This window comes from Acomys minous (genome assembly GCF_964271855.1).
Source record: "Acomys minous genome assembly, chromosome: 5".
NCBI classification, from domain to species: domain Eukaryota; kingdom Metazoa; phylum Chordata; class Mammalia; order Rodentia; family Muridae; genus Acomys; species Acomys minous.
Window position 1 is genome coordinate 60809385 of NC_140494.1, and position 17987 is coordinate 60827371.

General features: G+C 43.0%; 1 protein-coding gene across 10 annotated transcripts in view; it reads right to left on the bottom strand.

The window, feature by feature from the left end:
- Positions 1-11434, bottom strand: part of CPLANE1 (ciliogenesis and planar polarity effector complex subunit 1) — a 90503-nt gene extending 79069 nt beyond the window's left edge. For 4 of the 10 annotated variants that reach the window (XM_084783528.1, XM_084783529.1, XM_084783525.1 and 1 more), the window contains exons 1-8: positions 11009-11431; positions 7618-7746; positions 5207-5342; positions 4991-5110; positions 3411-3643; positions 2317-2423; positions 1574-1730; positions 769-872 (exon numbers count right to left, since the gene is read on the bottom strand). In XM_084783528.1, the coding sequence (XP_084639654.1) occupies positions 769-872; positions 1574-1730; positions 2317-2423; positions 3411-3643; positions 4991-5110; positions 5207-5342; positions 7618-7698 (938 nt within the window). In that variant the 5' untranslated portion in view covers positions 7699-7746; positions 11009-11431. Of the gene's footprint in view, positions 1-768; positions 873-1573; positions 1731-2311; positions 2424-3410; positions 3644-4990; positions 5111-5206; positions 5343-7617; positions 7747-9079; positions 9202-11008 lie in introns of those variants that run through there. The other 6 variants (XM_084783526.1, XM_084783527.1, XR_014779548.1 and 3 more) reach the window with 5 other exon arrangements.
- Between the last annotated feature and the right edge of the window lie 6553 nt (positions 11435-17987).

Sequence of the window (17987 nt, forward strand, 5' to 3'; positions counted from 1 at the left end):
CTCCACCTCCTAAGTGCTGGCATTAAAGATGTGTGCACAAGTTCATGTGTTACCCAAAAGTCACACTAATGTCAATTGTTGAAAAGGCTACACAGCCTTTGTGAATATGAATGATGGTCTCCCTCTCAGAGTATTTTACATCTGACCCACCCTAGCGAAGCCTCCTACTGCTCTACCTACTAACAATTCCATTTCTAAACAACAGGAAAAAACAAAATGAGAAAGAAAATAAACTTGTGTATTTTCTACCTTACCATTCCTTTAAAAGTGTTTGAGGTAAGCCAGATTCTTTATCTAAATGATTATTTACAGAATTAGTAGACCTTTGAACATTTTTTTATTATTTATTTGTATTTTATATGCATTGGTGTTTTGCCTGCAAGTATGTCTGTGTGAAAGTGTCAGATCTTGGAGTTACAGATAGTTGTGACCTGCTCTGTGGGTGCTTGGAATTGAACCCTGCTCTTAACCTCTGAGCAAGACCCCTCAAAATTCTTTTTTTTTCCCCCTCAAAATTCTTAAAGTACTTTTAAAAATTCCTTAGAAGTAACTACATGCTGGGGGCTGGAGAGATGGCTCAGAGGTTAACAGCACTGGCTGTTCCTCCAAAGGTCCTGAGTTCAATTCCAAGCAACCCCATGGTGGCTCACAGCCACCTCTATAATGAGAACGGTGCCCTCTTCTGGCCTGCAGGGGTACATGCAGGCAAAGCACTACATAATAACTCTTTCTAAAAAGAAAAGAAAGATAAGAAACATGTGTTCTTACCTGGTAAGTGTAGCTGGGACCACAGGATTCTTATTACTACATCCTTTAAGGCCACCACAGAGAGTAACAAAATTCAGTGTGTTTATAAATAATACCTGAGTTGCCTAGAAGGGGAAAACATGACATAACCAATGAAGTTATCCCGCTGTGTGTACTGTTTACAACTCTGGAGACTGAGAATGCCATCGTTATACTAATACAGTAAGGAGTCATTCTAGACCAGCTGTACTGACAGTCCGCCATGATTCCTCACTTAAGCAGTTCTGAGAAGTCTTAAATTTGGACTCCTCCCACACCAGCCCTGAGGACAGCTGAGGTTAGCACACACCACACCACTGCTCTTTGCTCTCCTTCCCTCCTCTTCTTTTATCCTCCTTTCATGTTTTACTTTGATTTGCTGTGTTCAAGATAGGGTTTTGCTGTGTAGCTCAGGATGGCCTTGAACTCCAATGCTTCTGCCCCAGTGTGCAGAGTCCTGGGATTACAGGCATTTCCCACCAAAATAAGCTCTTTTTTTGTTCTTTTGCATTGTTTTCCTGAGACAGGGTTTCTCTGTGTAGTCCTAGCTGTCCTGGAACTCTCTGCGTATGAACGAGAGACCCCTCTGCCTCTGCCTCCCAAGTGTGCATTTAAAGGTGTGTACCACCACCACACGGCCAAGATAAGCTTTTTAATTTTACATTTCTTCAGAACCACTTTTGAAAATTATGACAGCTAATTTATATAATTTTACCAAGACACAATGGACTGAAAACATCCACTTAAAATATAAAGTAGTAGTTAAGGACAAAGGCTATTTACTGACCTGCGGGTCCTTCTGATTAAGAGTCACTGCTAGGGCTAGGCCATCTCTTGAGAAAGCAGAGATCAGAGCTCCTCTTGACTTTACTGATGCACACTTAGGAATCATACTGCACAGAAGACATTCCCGTTGGGCCCAGTGAACACGGAATGGCAGTGACCTAGGGAAGCAGTGATAGCAAGGTTTAATCATTTTACTTACTTATTTGTGGTGGTATGTATTTGCTTTTGAGATGAGATCTCAATACACCGAGATCCTTGAACTCCTGGGATCAAGTGAGGCTCCTTCCTCAGCCTCCCAAGTAACAGAGACTACCGGCATCTGAGAGCATGCCAGGTTCATATAATAGTTCTGAAGCTGATACACAGGACAGCCAGGGCCACATAGTGAGACTTCATCCAAAAACACAAAACAAAATAAAACAACTGAGCATTTCAAAGGTCAAGAGTAAATCCAAATATTTTGCCCCCTTTAAATTTCAATCCCTTCAAAGTAATTATATTTATAGTTTCAAAACAAGAGTATCACAAGCTATGCTCTCTATTACACGGCCTCCCTTCTAGGGGGAAAAAAAGAGAAACTTCCTGGATTAAATGTTTAAAAGTGAAGGTGGAAGGAAAGATCTACAAAGCCTTGAAAACCAAAATTAAGATCTAAAAATCTTAAACACACACTGGTCAAAAATGACATTTCTTGTTTAAAAGTAAAAAATAAGAGAAAAGGAAATACTGAAATATTTACCTCACCTTACAGATGTAAATACAGTCTCATACCAGTGAATGGCCAGAAACGTTAACTTCAAGCGTTCTCCAGAATAGAAAGTAAACGAACACAGGCAGCAGTCGCCATATAGCTGCAGATAAATTTAATAATTTAGGATAAAATTAATCTGAAGATAAATGATATATTAAAATATCTCACATAAATGGAAATGTGGGGACCTGGCTGTATTTCCACTCTTAAGAGTGAGCTTAGAGCGAGCTTTTTTTCCTTTTGCCAGAAGCAAGGCCCAAACGCAACGTCATCCTGAGGACGGGACAGCAACCCCAGGCCCTGAGCATGTTATTGATATTCAAGTCTAGTAAGGGACACCGAAGTAGAGGAGTTAGTGCTGGTGTTCCAACAGCGCAGTAGAGAAACTGCTGACCATATTATCAATACTGTAACTGATAATTCTAAATACAAGTAACAATATTATCAAAGTGGCTCAAAGAGAATAAAATTCCCAACATATTAAGTATATTTAATGCTTGAGGACATGGAAATGCTTATTACCCTGATTTTACTATAACCTATAAGGATACAGAAGTACTATATACCACCTCATAGATATGTGCAAATAATAGTTCAAAAATATATACTGCCTGCTGGGCGGTGGTGGTGCACACCTTTAATCCTAGCACTTGGGAGGCAGAGGCAGGTGGATCTTTAATATATTATTCAACACTACCAGTTCTAACTTATTCACTTACAAAACATGGACACATTTCATATTAAGTTTGTTGCTTATGACAAGGCCTTGCTATGCAGCCAAGATAGCCTGGAGCTCAATATGCAACGCAGCCTGGCCTCAGACTTGGGGCAGTCGTGCACATCTGCCTCCCCAGTGCTTGGAGTGCAGGCATGTCCCGCCATGCTCACTGCGAGTCATATTATGAAACAGGGGGAAGGGAGTTTTCATTTGAAACCATTTTAAAAAATCATTTTTCCAAACAGTAACTTCACACCCGTTCTGACTAGTGACAAACCAACATTCAATTACACCCCTGACCAGACAGCTTCTCAGACAAGGCCGGCTCTCATAGTGTCTCTACTCCACAGTGTGTCATTTGGGTTTTACCTCGTTTTTTACAAAAACAGCATCCACTACAGCTTCTTTATCTTTCGTGGAAGGCAATACAGCTGCATCTTCAGGTAAGATCTGGGACCACTGGCCCACCAATGAAAGGCTTTTAGATGATAAGATACTCTTCAATTCCAAATATTCCCACAGGAGTATGCAGCCAGAAGATGTAATAAGCAGAACTCTTTTCCCATTTTCAGCTACAAATAAGTACAGCCTTGAAGAGCTTGCTAATTAACAAAAAACAAAACAGAAAGATTAAACTTTGGAATTTTTTTAAAAAGCACATAACTGGGGGATGGGGCCTTTATGAAATTGGTTCATATTCTGTAGCCCAGGCTAGCCTCAAACTCACTGTGATCCTCCCACTCCAGCCTCCCAAACGCTTGCCTGCAAGGTTAGCTACTCTTTTTTTTTTTTAATATTTTTATTTAATTTATGTGCGTTGGTGTGAGGGTGTCAGATCTTGTAGTTATAGACAGTTGTGAGCTGCCATGTGGATGCTGGGAATTGAACCCAGGTCTTTGGAAAAGCAGACAGTGCTCTTAACCACTGAACCATCTCTCCAGCCCTAGCTACTCTTACAATAAGAAACACACGCTATTTGACATTTAGGATATTTTTGGTTTTGGTTGGTTGCTTGGTTGGTTTTTCGAGACAGGGTTTCTCTTTGTATCCCTGGTTGTCCTGGAATTCCAATGTAGATTATGCTCTCCCCAAACTCACAGAGATCTGCCCGCCCCTGCCTCCCCAGTGCTCAGATTAAAGGCGTGCACCACTGTGCCCATTAATCATTATGCTCTAGGGACTGGAGCTATTGCCTTCTGCATACTAGGCAAGTAGGCAAGTGCTCTAACACTGAGACCCACTACTAAAGCCCTTTTTACTTTTTGAGACAGGGTCTCATTAAACCATTCAAGCAGTGGTGCACACCTTTAATCCTAGGACTTGGGAGACAAAGGCAAGCAGATCTCTGTGAGTTCGAGGCTGGCCTGTTCTACAACGTGAGTACAGGACAACCAAGGCTACACAGAGAAACCCTATCTTGAAAAACAAAACAGGGGCTGGAGAGATGGCTCAGAGGTTAAGAGCACTGTCTGTTCTTCCAGAGGTCCTGAGTTCAATTCCCTGCAAGCACGTGGTGGCTCACAATCATCTATAATGAGATCTGGTGACAGTGACCTCTTCTGGTGGGCATGCATACATACAGGCAGAACATTGTAAACGTAATAAATAAATTTTAAAGAAAGAAAGAAAGAAAGAAAGAAAAACAAAACAAAGGCAAGAAGCCACTCAGGCTGACCTTCAGCTTTATCTAAGGTCCAAGCAATACTTAGCCTTCCGACCCTCCTGCCTCATCTCCTGAACGGCTGGGATTACAGACCTGCACCACAAAACCTGCTGCACTTTGTGACATTAGGGACCTTGTTATCAGAGCGATGGCAGGCATGCCGAATTCCAGAACATATATTACATAGACAGATATGGATACGCGTAGGCACATCCACAGATACATTATCAAAACAATACTACAAAAAAGTCTCTATCTGGTGAAACGAAATTTTAAAAACCCTTACCTACTGTGGCTTTAATAACTTCTCTAGGCTTTTCAGTCACTTGTATAGTTTTCAAACAATCTTGATCTTTGTTCCACAGGAAAAGCTCTCCTGTAGTAAGGACCCCGGACAGCCACACATCTGTTCAAGAGCAAAATGCAATTAACACACTATCACTTTTTTTTTTCTTTAAAAATCATAGTAGGTAGCCTTTTGAACATATCAGTATTACTTAACCATTAGTGGATGTTGCCAGAAAAAAAACATCTTTCAACAAAGGCTGCAGATTAGGAATCTTCTTCTTTGTTCTTCCTGACAGTAAATTAATCTCATTTATGGATTTCTCATCCAAAAGAAATACACCTTCATTTTCCTAAGAGGAAAAAACATGTGAGGGCTTAGTGGGCCCAAAAGTTAATTCAATCTTGTCTACATGAATTACTTTAGAAAGGAAAACAAAATAGCACTTAACAATAAGAATAATTTATACCACAAATCTAAAGTAAACATTAAACCTATAACTTAACCCTTTTCAATTCTGTTTTAAGTAAGACTTGGGCCAGGGTGCTGCTCAGTGATGAGAGTGCTTACCTAGCAGGCATGAGGTCCTGATCCTACAATTAGCACTAGGAAACAACAAAATAATAGCAAAGTGCCTCTTGCTGGACGTGCTGGGTGAGGTGATCCAATGGCTGCATTAAGGTTCTCTAAAGGTTAACACGTTCGGAGCATTTGGCAATTCAGCAGGCCAAATTTATTTAGTGTCCTATTTATGTACGTGCTTGTACGTATAAGTTTTTACATGGTTTGATTAGATTTAAATGAATATGGCTTTGGAAACCCATCAGCTCTTTACTCTGATAACTTTATTTTGTCTAAAAATGGTAGGGTATTTTGGATGAAGTTGTGGAGCCAGCAGCAGCAGCACTCCAGAATCTGTTAAAAAACACAAATTACCAAGGCTGGAGAGATGGCTCTGTGGTTAAAAGCACTGGCTGCTCTTTCTGAGGTCCTGATTCAATTCGCTGCACCCACGAGGTGGCTCACAACCATCTCTAACCGTAGCCTTATGGAGTTTTCATGGAATCTGATGCTCTCTTCTGGTGTGCAGGCATGCATGCAAACAAAACACTCACATACATAAAATACATAAACAAAAGTTTTGAAACATCCTAAACCTTTAAAAGCAACAACAACAAGAACAAACCATAAATCACCCAGGCCAGACTTACTGAGCTGGAACTGCTACAGGGCTCAGCAATCTATTTTTATTATTATTTTACTTAATGTACAAAATATGGGCTTCATTGTGATATTTTCAAACACACTCATCAGCTACTTCACTCAGATTGGCCCACTCACCTCCCTAGTTCCTTTCTCACCTCCAAGCTCACTCCCCCTTCTGCTTTTATGTCATGTTTGCACACATATATAAAGTCTACATGAAACAGGAGGGAAAAAGCACATGATATTTATCTTTCTCCTTCTTCCTATTCCCCTCTTCTGTCCTGTCCACCCTTCGTCCCCTCAAGTGGTCCTCTTTCTAATTTCACATCCTATACATCCTTAGTTTCAGATGCAGCTTTTCACATCTTGAGGAAGAGCATGCAGGGCTGTCTTTCTGCATCAGGCTTCGTCTGCTTAACAGGATGGTCTCTAGTTCCATACATGACCCTTCAAACTCGTTCCTTTATGGCTTAGTAAATTCACCTGTCCAGATGATTCTGATGGGTATAGAAGTTGAAAACTCCGAGGCTCGGTGGTTAAGAGAACTTGCTACTCTACCAGGAGACATGAGTTTGATTCCCAGCACGCATATGGCAGCTCACAACTGAACCCCTGTTCTGTCCTCTGTGGGAACCAACCATGCATGCAGTGTGTAAGTACACACACGAATAGAAAGCATTCATACACAGAACATTTTTTTGAAAACTGAAAAAAAAAACAAAAAAAAAAAAAACAAAAACCAATGGAGAACTCCTGTTACAGGGAAGTTAATTAATGGTAGAATTTCTCACTGAAAATTTGAATCTTTATGTCAAAGCTAATCAAAAATTTGAAGGGAGTGGATCAATGTGAGTTCGAGGCCGGCCTGGTCTACAAAGCGAGTCCAGGACAGCCAAGGCTACAGAGAGAAACCCGTCTTGAAAAACAAAAACAAAAAAAAGAGAAAGGAATTCTGTAGGTTTGCCCACTCTAAGGTGTGAGTTCTATACCATATGTTATGAACGGCATTCCTGGGTTAATAACGCCTTATGGCACCCCTCTCCTGTTCCAACTCTGAGGATACTTTATAGCAAACTAATGAAGGACACAATATTAGGAAACACACCATTGTTTTGGTATAGCAAGTGCAGGAAACTCAACATTCCCTTTAAATATGATATGAAGGAAAAGAAATGAAAAAAAAAAAAGCTTTTACCTAGATAGATGATTCAATTTTCTGTCTATGCTAACTTGTTCATTATAACTTTAACACACACACACACACACATACACACACATAAGCCTGTTCAGTGGTCAGATGATCTTTTGGTTTTGTTGGTGTTTCTGTTGTTTTTTTAAGGCCACAGAATATTCCTATAACTTACAGGAAAAGCACCCATTTAACATATAAAACCATTAGTATATAAATAAAGAACACTCACATGACCTAACCAGGAAACTCTGGGCCAGGGTTTCTTCTGCTTGATACTTGTTGATGTCAAAACTTCTAATCTTATCTCCATGTTTGTTGAGAAACCAATGACCAATTAGGCAGAGCCAGTCACAAGATCCTTGAATAATAACAGCAATAATAAATAGTCCATAATATTTACGAAGAATGTTACTTTTTTCAACACTGTGACAGAACAACAGATTTTGTGAATAGTAACAGTAGTAGTAAGTAGCCCATAATATTGACAGAGGATGTTATTTTTTTCCAACACTGTGACAAAACAACCAGTAAAAATGCCTATATATAGGAGTAAAGATTTACTGGGGCTTAGTTTCAGAAGGCACAACTCACAGCTGGCTGGCCGCATCTGTTTGGGCAGAATACCATGGCTACAGCAGCACAGGGAAGAGGAGAGTCTTCACCTCACATCAGAAGGAAAGCAGAGAGGAGGGACAGTGGACAGGTATAGCTTTCAAAGGTACAACCCCAGTGACCTATGTCCCCTAACTAGACCAAACTCCTGAAGTTTCTAGAGCTTCTCAAAATAGCACTGCAACTGGGGACAAAGTGACCAAGAAAGTGAGTCTGAGGGAGACATCTGAAATTCAAATGACAACACTGAACATTTTAATTTAGAATTTCAAGAACTTTTAATTATTTTTCAATAGCTCATAATAATTCTATTTTTAAATGATCTATTTATTTTTATTTTATGTAAGTTGGTGTTTTTCTTGCATGTACATCTGTGTGAGAGTGTTGGATCTCCTGGAGCTGAAGTTACAGACATTTGTGAGCTGCCATGTGGGAACTGAATCTGGGTCCTCTGGGAGAACAGCCAGAGAGTGCTCTTCACTGCTGAGTCTTCTCTCCACCCCAATAAATCTCTTTTTAAGGTAAAAAAGGCATTCTGGCACTAGAGAGATGGCTCAGAGGTTAAGAACACTTCCTGTTCTTCCAAAGGTCTTGAGTTCAATTCCCAGCAACCACATGGTGGCTCACAACCATCTATAATGAGATCTGATGCCCTCTTCTGGCATGAAGGCATATATGTGGGCAGAACACTGTATACGTAATAAAGAAATCTTTCAAAACAAATTCTACTGTATCTATTTCCAGAGGTCTGGGATTACAGGCCTGCCTACACAGCCATACCTGGTTTTTGTGGTATGAAGACAGGACTTCATGTATGCTAGTGAAGGAATGCTACCACAAGTAAGCTAAATCCCCAGCCCCAGGGGCCCCAACTCCCGTCCTCCTTTGAGACAGCAAGTCTTGTTCAGGCTAGCCTCAAACACCTTATAAGCCAAGCTTACCTTGCATGTTTAACCCTCCTATAACACTGCAGCGGGGTGGGGAGGAGAGCTAACATCTTACGCAATAATCACAGCTGCCCTCCATGACCCCTTCACACCTTCAAAATCAATGCCAACCAAGAAACTCTGAAAAACTACCAGTATGGCTGCCAGCACAAGGCACATCCTTGACCTCCTCCGGACCACATCTTCAGCATGATGGCCCTGAGGGAGACTTGGCCTCAATGATGCTAGTCTTTTCTTAATCACCACTGATTCTTATCTGTCCCAGCAAGGCAAACATTTCACCTTTGTGCATCTTAATTCAAGATATCACTTGAAGGCTGGAGAGATGGCTCCGTGGTTAAGAGCACTGGCTGCTCTTCCAGAGGTCCCGAGTTCAATTCCCAGCAACCGCATGGTGGCTCACAACCATCTGTAATGAGATCTGGTGCCCTCTTCTGGTGTGTAGGCAAGTATATTCTGTATATGTAATAAATAAAAAAAAATCTTTTAAAATACATATATATAGACACATAACTTGAATGACCCCAGTCAGAGTCTCTGATTCCCTCTGTGCCTCACCAGCCAGGCCCCCATCATCTGCCTTTCTCTCAACACGCTAGCCTTCTACGCTCCAACAGTTCACTGAGCTCTGGGCACTCAGTAGCTTTTCCAGCCCAAAATACCAATGTCACCACAATCATCCCAAAAACATATATGGCCGGGCCTCTCCCAGCAGTACCCCATGACCTGGTACCAATTCCCACCTCAATTAAGGTTCCCATTGCTTCAGTTAAAATACCAAAATCAAAAGCAACTTGGGGAAGAAAAAAGGGTTTACTTCATCTTATAGCTTACAGCCATCATCCAGAAAAGACAGAACCTGGAGGCAGGTGCTGATGCAGAGGCCACTTGGGAGTGCTGCTTGCCCAGCCTGCTTTCTATGCACCCCAGGACCACCAGCCCAAGGGTGGTACTACCCACAGAGGGCTGAGCCCTCTCACATCAACCATCAGTCAAGAAAATGCCCCACAGGCTTGGCAACAGTTCCAAGCTGGGGGGAGGGGCACTTTCTCCGGTGAGGTCTTCCCAAATGAGTGTAGCCTGTGTTAAATCAACATTAAACTAGCTGACCTGTTCCACAAGGAAACAAAAGCTCGGGTGCTCCAAAATTAAAAATGATTTAACTACAAAAGGCAACCAAATGCAGTTATTTTATCCTGCATCAGAAAACAAACAAACAAAAAGGCTATAAGCAACATTATCCAATTCTGTCTCTTAAATTTGATGACTATTTATGTAAAAAAGCATTACTAGAAATATGTATTGTACTGAATAGGAAAAGTGAATTTAAGAACGCATTACACACACGACTCATGCTCAAACCGAAAGCTATTTCTAGGTAGTTAAATTGTTCCTAAATACTGTATGTATGCATATGTATAAAGAGAAGGATAAAGGATGGCAAAACATAAAGAACTGCTTAATATGAATGAAGTACATACTTAATTATAGTATTTTTACAACTTTTATGTAAATGCAAAGTCGTTAAAAGGCAACTGGAGAAAACTGAACACGATTCACTAATCATTAAATTTTACTAGTGACTATTCTAACAAATGAACTAGAGATAATAAGGGGTTAGTTTTGGTTTTGTGGGATAATTGTACTATAGTTTTTGTTTAATAAATACTTATTTCTAGATATGTAAGACAAGCACGTATTTGTGCCAAGGATTTGTATGGAAATGTGCAGACTTATATTCTGCAAGTAAAACGTAAAAGATAAAAAGCAAACCACTTCAAGATTTCGGGATGGTACCCTACAGAATCATACATAACCTTCCATCACTTAGAATTCTAAAAGTCACCTCCCGGGGCGCAGCAAACAGCATTTTCTGACGCATACTGCAAAGCCTCTCAAAACACCGCTGCTGCTTGACGGAGACCAAGCACCACACAACAACCACCACTAACGGAACCGAGAGAAAATCCGCCCAATCGCGCAAAAATAGCTAACAGGAGTAACCTGTCGCGTCTACGGGGACGGGGGACGGGGGGGGGGGGTTAGGGGGGGGAAGGGTACCTTTATTTCAAACAAATCGGAGCGTACAAATTGAAGTTCTGGGATTTCTGCCACGGAGGATGCTAGGAACCCGCGTCCTTTCTTCGCCGTCTATCGTCGGCTAGGGGTCAACCCAGAAGTTTCCTCGTGACGCTGTGGCCGAAGAGTCCAGCCCGAAGGTCCGCCGTGGAGGTGAGGGCGGGGGGCGCGCAGCCTGGGAAGCCAGCGGGGTCCGCGGAGAGACCGCGGGAAGGCCGGGCGGCCGCGAGGAAAACCGGGGTCCCGACAGCAAGACCCTGAGCGGCAGGACGCCGGGGGACCGGCGACCGGGGAAGGTTCCAAGGCCGTTACCTCCCGCTGAGGCCCGCGGAGCCTGAGAGGGAGCCGTGAGGCGAAAAGCCAGGAGACCGCGCCCGCCTCACCGGAGCCGCCGCGTCCTGGAGACGCGCGGGCGGAGCGCCCCAGCGCGCATGCTCCGTGCCGCCCGGTGGGCGGGCCTCCCACCAGCCAGCCCGAGTCCCGCCCTCCCGCTCTCTCCGTCCCTCCATCCGTGGCTTACTCGGGTGCCAGTCTTTTGAGTTCCCGGACACTGAGTGTGTGGAGTTTTGCGGGAGAACACGTCAAGAACCAACACCAGGGCTGGAGAGATGCCACAGAGGCTAAGGGCACTGACTGCTCCTCCAAAGGTCCTGAGTTCAATTCACAGCAACCACATGGTGGCTCACAAGCATCTATAATGTAATCTGATGCCCTTTTCTGACCTGCAGGTGTACATGCAGGCAGAACACTGTATACATACATACATACATACAGACAGACAGACAGACAGACATACATACATACAGTAAATAAGTAAAAGAATTCGCAGTTGCTAATCAACTGGCCCTTTGGGAATTCTTATCCGGAGTTTCTTTTTAAAAGAAAGAAAGAAAGAAAGAAAGAACTAACACCTACGCGATGGCCGACAGAGAGTTGGCTGAGAGCTTGTGCTTTTGCAGAGGACCCCGTTTCCTCCCAGCACCTACATGGTGACGTAACCCTGAGTTACCTCCAGTTCCAGGGGAACTGACAGCCTCTTCTGGCTTCTGTGAGCAGCAGGAACACAGGAGGTACACATCCAAACATGTTGGAAAAACACTCCTAAGATAACAAGTTGGGTTTTTGTTTGTTTGTTTGTTTTGTTTTTTTAAAGGAAAAAAGAAAGAAAGAAAGAAAGAGAGAGAGAGAGAAAGAAAGAAAGAAAAACTAAAGCTCTGCAATGCCAGCCTCCACAGACCTAAAAGAGGTTAGAGAGGGAAGGTGGGACTGGGAGGAGACCAGGGGCCACAATCGGGATATAAGTGAACAAATGTTTTAAAATAAACAAAAAGAGAAAGAGGTTGACTGCCGTCCATAAATGAGAATACTGGAGAAGTAAAAATTTCCTGGTGAAATGTTTCCACAGAACTTTGTTACTGTTTTTGGTTTTTGGAGCCCTGGCAGTCCTGGGACTGCCTCTGTAGACTAGGCTGACCTCGAACTCAGACCCACCTGCCTCCCAAATTCTGGGATTAAAAACATGTGCCAACACTGCCCAACCAAAGATTTTTTTTCATTTGTACAGATTTTATTTTCTCTTTAGAGGTCTCTATTTAGTTTATTTGCCCTATTTTGAATGGAATTACCTGTTTTCTTGGTTTTTTTTTTCTTTAGCTCTTTATAGATTCTGGATATTAGTCCTCAGCTAGACAAGCAGCGGGCAAATACTCCCTCCCATCCTGCAAGTTATCCCTCCAGCTTTGTCTCCTTTGGTATGCAAAATGTTGTTTTATGTAATTCTGCTTTCCTTTTTTTTTTTAACTTTTTCCCCTTTTTTCTTTCTTTCTTTTTTGATTTTTGAGACAGGGTTTCTCTGTGTAGCCTTGGCTGTGGTGGACTCGATTTGTAGACCAGGCTGGCCTCTAACTCACAGCAATCCCCCTGCCTCTGCCTCCTGAGTGCTGGGAGTAAAGGTGTGCGCCACCAGGCCAGGCTCCACTTTCCATTTTTTACATTTTTGTTTCCTATGCATGTGGAGTCCTATCCAGAAAGAAAAAAAAAATCACCCACAGCAACATCTGTAAGTATTCCCAACAGCTGCTCCTTATCACTTTAGGGCTTGGGCCATTACATTATGACTCATTTTGAGTTCAATTTTTTTCAGTATTTATTTGTGTAGAGGCGCACATCTAGGTCAGAAGACAGCTTCCCAGACATACACCCTCTTCTTCCGCCACGCGGGTTCCAGTTCACCTCAGGCCACAGGCTTGTCAGCTAGGACCTAAGGGAAGCCATCTTTGCTAGCCCTTGGATTATTAAGATGGTGGTTGATCGGCAGGGAATATCCAATTTTCCTAACAGTTTTTGATGTGTCTGTCTTTTATATGTTTTTGCACCATTGTCGAGTCAATTGGCTGGAAACACATGGGGTTATTTCTGAGCACTCCAGGCCAGTCCAGTGGTCCTTGTGTCTTTCTTACACCAGAACAGTTCTGTTTTGTTACTGTGCTTCTGTGTAAGCCTTGAAATTAGGGACTGTGAGGCTTTGAGCTTTGCTCTTTTTGCTCAACATTAATGTGGCCATTAGGGGCCGTTTTTGCTCCCATATGAATTTTAGGATTGCTTTTCTAGTTGTTTGAAGAATGTAGTTAGTATTTCAATGAGGCTGCATTGAATCTGTAGATGACTTTGGTTAGTTGGACTTGTTGTTTTTGTTTGTTTGTTTTTTTTGAGATATGGTTTCTGTGTGTAATAGCCCTCCCTGGCTATCCTGGACTCACTTTGTAGACCAGGCTGACCTTGAACTCACAGAGATCCACCTGCCTCTGCCTCCCAAGTGCTGGGATTAAAGGCGTGCGCCACCACCTCCTGGTTTAGTTGGACTTTTTAATAACATGAATTCTTCAAACTCTCTCATTGGCCTCGAGCTCAGCAATTAAGCATGGCTGGATGGCCAACGAGCCCAAGGAATCCTGTCTCTAGCTTCCTCACACTGGGACTAAAAGAGCATCACAATGGCTGGCTTTGTATGTGGGTGTTAGAGATTGAATTCACATCCTCATGCTTGCAAAGCCCTTTTCTGACTAAGCAATATTCCTCTGCCTCATAGATAAATATATTACACACACACACAAACACACACACGTAATTTCTGTTTTTGAACCCAAGGCTGCTGAACCCAAGACCGTGTACAGGATGTACACACACACACACACACACACATACACACACACACACACACACACACACACGTAATTTTTTTTTTCGGTTTTGGGAGTTGAACCCAAGGCTGTGTACAGAACATGTGCACACACACACACACACACACACACACACACACACACCTGCGCATGGTTGTTTTGCTTGTATGTATGGCTGTGCATCATGTGCATGCCTCATGCTTACGAAGGCCAGAAGAGGGCTTGGTATCCTCAAGCCCTGGAGTCATAGACAGCTGTGAGCCTTCATGAGGGTGCAGGGATTAGAAGCCAGGCCCTCTGGAGGAACAGTCACTGCTCTTAACTGCTGAGCCATCTCTCCAGTCTTTAGCTCCATACTTGAATCAGTGGTTAAATAGATGTGTTCACCCAGTGTCTTGGTCACTGTTCTGTTGCTGGAAGAGACACCATGACCAAGGCAACTCTTATAAAGGAGAACATTTAACTGGGACTTGATTACAGTTTTAGAGGCTTAGTCCGTTATCATCACGGCAAAGAGCACAGTGACGTGGAGGAGTGGTGCTACAGAAGCATCTGAGAGCTACATCCTGTTCCACAGCAAAGAGCGGGAAGCCTAGACTCGGCATGGGCTTTTGAAACCTTAGGCTCACTCTCAGCGCCACACTTCCTCCAACAAAGTCACACTTGCTAATCCTTCCAATCCTTTCGAAGAAGGTCTATTCCCTGGAGGCTAGGCATTCAAATATATGAGCCTATAGGGGCCATTTATTCAAACCACCAGCCAGAGAGAATGTGTCCTGTGGTTTGAGTACTTTTCTGTAAATTGTGCCAATTGACAGTTTAATTGAAAAAAATAAACTTTTTTTTTAAAGGACAGATCGTAAACTTTATTTTTAAAAAGTCAAGAACAACAATCAACTATGAAAAGCCGACTGGAAATGCGTCATCCGTCCAGTGTAGTCTTCTCCCTCGCTTGCCTATTGCTCCTTCCGCACAGTTCCCAGGGGACCTGACAGTCTCTGGATGGCTTACTCGGAGTCGTCCACAGGTCAGCAAGTCAGGCGAGACATCCAGCACAGAGTGATGGAGAAGCGGGAGCAAGGAGGATCGGCTGTGCTGGCAGATGGAGAAGACCGGGAGAAGACTCAGGTCTCCTTGGGCTGGTCCACCTGTGGCCCGCTGGTCTGCATCATTTTCTTTCTTTTTTTTTTTTTCTTTTCTTTTTTTTTTTTTTTTTTTTTTTTTTTTGGTTTTTTTGAGACAGGGTTTCTCTGTGTAGCCTTGGCTGTCCTGGACTCGCTTTGTAGTCCAGGCTGGCCTCGAACTCACAGCGATCCGCCTGCCTCTGCCTCCCGAGTGCTGGGATTAAAGGCGTGCGCCACCACGCCCGGCTAATCTGCATCATTTTCTTCAGCTTGAAGCTCAAGCCCGCTTTGCTCTCTTTCTCCACAATAGTAGTTGAGGAGGTCAAAGTGCCGCGTGTAGGAGCCGTAGGAGTCCCGGTGCTGGTTCACAAGCCGTTCCCACTTGGCGGTGCGGTGGCCAGTGCACACGTACTTGGACTGCAGGTGCTCCTGACGGCTGTGGACGGTGTATCTGTCCGTCATCTCGCGGCTTTGCTCTAGGCTTCAAGTCAGCCCACAGACCAGCTCTCAGCCCTCAAATGAGAGAGGAGCCTCTGCCACAGAAAATCCCTATTTGTGCGGGCCTCCTGAGAAGCCGCAGCCTTTTTTGTTTGTTTGTTTGTTTGTTTGTTTGTCTGTCAGGATTTCTGTGTGTGGCCTTCGCTGCTCTGTACTCGCTTTGTTGACCAGGCTGGCCTCGAACTCACAGAGAGTCGCCTGCCTCTGCCTCCTGAGTGCTGGGACTAAAGGCGTGCGCCATCACCGCCTAGCTCATTTCTAATTTTTATTGGTATTTAAAAGTACAGTTTAGACAGTTTGCTCTGCAATTTGACCTATTTTCTTCTCTTATTTATCACATTTATGTGTGTGTGTGTGTGTTGTGTGTGTGTTTCACTTAGTTTCATATTGCCTCCAGAATGAAGTGTTTATGTACCTTCTTTTACATTTACCTTTCTTTCTTTCGTTTTTTTTTTTTTTTTGTTTCTTTGTTTTTTGTTTTGTTTTGTTTTTTGTTTTTTGAGACACGGTCTCCCTGTGTTAGCCTTGGCTGTCCTGGACTCGCTTTGTAGATCAGGTTGGCCTTGATCCTGCCAAAGTTGAGGGTTTAAATACCCTTTACAGAAGCAGAACTCAGCAACAGTGGTTAGTTAACAACTGATCGGCTAACAAAGGTGACCTTTTAGGGATTTGGGGACAGTTGATTCGGGAAGATGTTTGAGGTAAGATATATGGATGTGACTGACCTTTTCTAAGAGGCCCAGTAAATTGCGAGCAGGGTGAGGTAGAGGCAATAAATTCTGAGCAGGCCAGGTGAGGTGGAGGGCTCTTGCTCAGCTAACAATGTTAACTTGCTCTATTTCTTCTTGTTATCAGCCTTCGATGCTATTGTTAAGGTGGCTAAGCTCAGGCCACCTGGACTCTTATACTGTCTCAGGCTAACGAATTCCCAGTAAGGTGGGGTAGGGGCTGCAGGGTGTAGTAGTGGAAATTGTTCGGGTTTTTTTTTTTTTTTTTTTTTTGGTTTTTCGAGACAGGGTCTCTCTGTGTTAGCATTGGCTATCCTGGACTCACTTTGTAGACCAGGCTGGCCTCGAACTCACAGCGATCCGCCTGCCTCTGCCTCCCGAGTGCTGGGATTAAAGGCGTGTGCCACCACGCCCGACTGGAAATTGTTCTTAACTTGACCTTTTTGGCTACTTTCAGCAGCAAGCATGTAAGTAACATGGCTGAGCTATAGCTAACTTAAGCTAACTTGGATTCTTCAAATCCCCCCTTTTTTTTTCTTGTGACTACTTCAATCCTGAAGTAGTTGCACTAGAGTTCATGATCTTTTAGGGTGGCACCATCGTTCAGATGTGAATAGTGTTGTCTTAGCATCATCACCTTAACAGTGTTGATTGATTTTTTTTTAAATGAAGGTGAGTAATCTATTAAGTATGCAAGGACTAATGTTTTTCATAGGCCTAGTAAGGATTCCTGGCTATGGCAATTGACTTTGGGCATTATGAGATGGTGGAATCACCCATTTGTCCTTGTGCCAGAGAGTTGCCCTTCACTTAGCATTTTAGCCTATAAAGTGGGGAAAAGGGTGCTGTAGTGTTTTTTGTAGCTTCTTCAAGCTGACATTAGGGGTGCTGTTATCAGGGCTTAGAAAGGCCGAAAAACTAGTCAAAAGCTACTGGGGCCCTTGTCAAAAGAATCTGTTTAGCTGATCTAGTTGAAGAGACAGGGAGCAGTCATATCTGCAGGACTGGTTTACATCAGCTTCCAGCAGGTCCAGATCTCAGCAGCTCTGGATGGAGTCTGTTATCCAGATAAAAATCTGTTGAGAAAAATACAGACTAGGGACAGAAGTTAAAATTGTGTCTGTAAGACAGCTGGAGTAGGCTTATGCCTTTGAAACCCAGTAAAAGCATGGACATTTTTATTTTTTTATTTTTAGTCCAGAAGTTTTGATATACAGATTGGACAGGCTCGTTTTTTAGCAGGATGAGAAGCACCCTTAAGTCTATATTCAGAAGACAACCAAAGGGAAATTAGAATCTTGAGCTTGGGACTGATTAATAAGCAGCCAGTACTCTACCAGTTTATTATAACCATTGATCTCATTTTAATTTTACAACTTGCATTTATGTACCTTAAAACTTCTCTTAAGATCTTTTAACTTTTATAACTTGA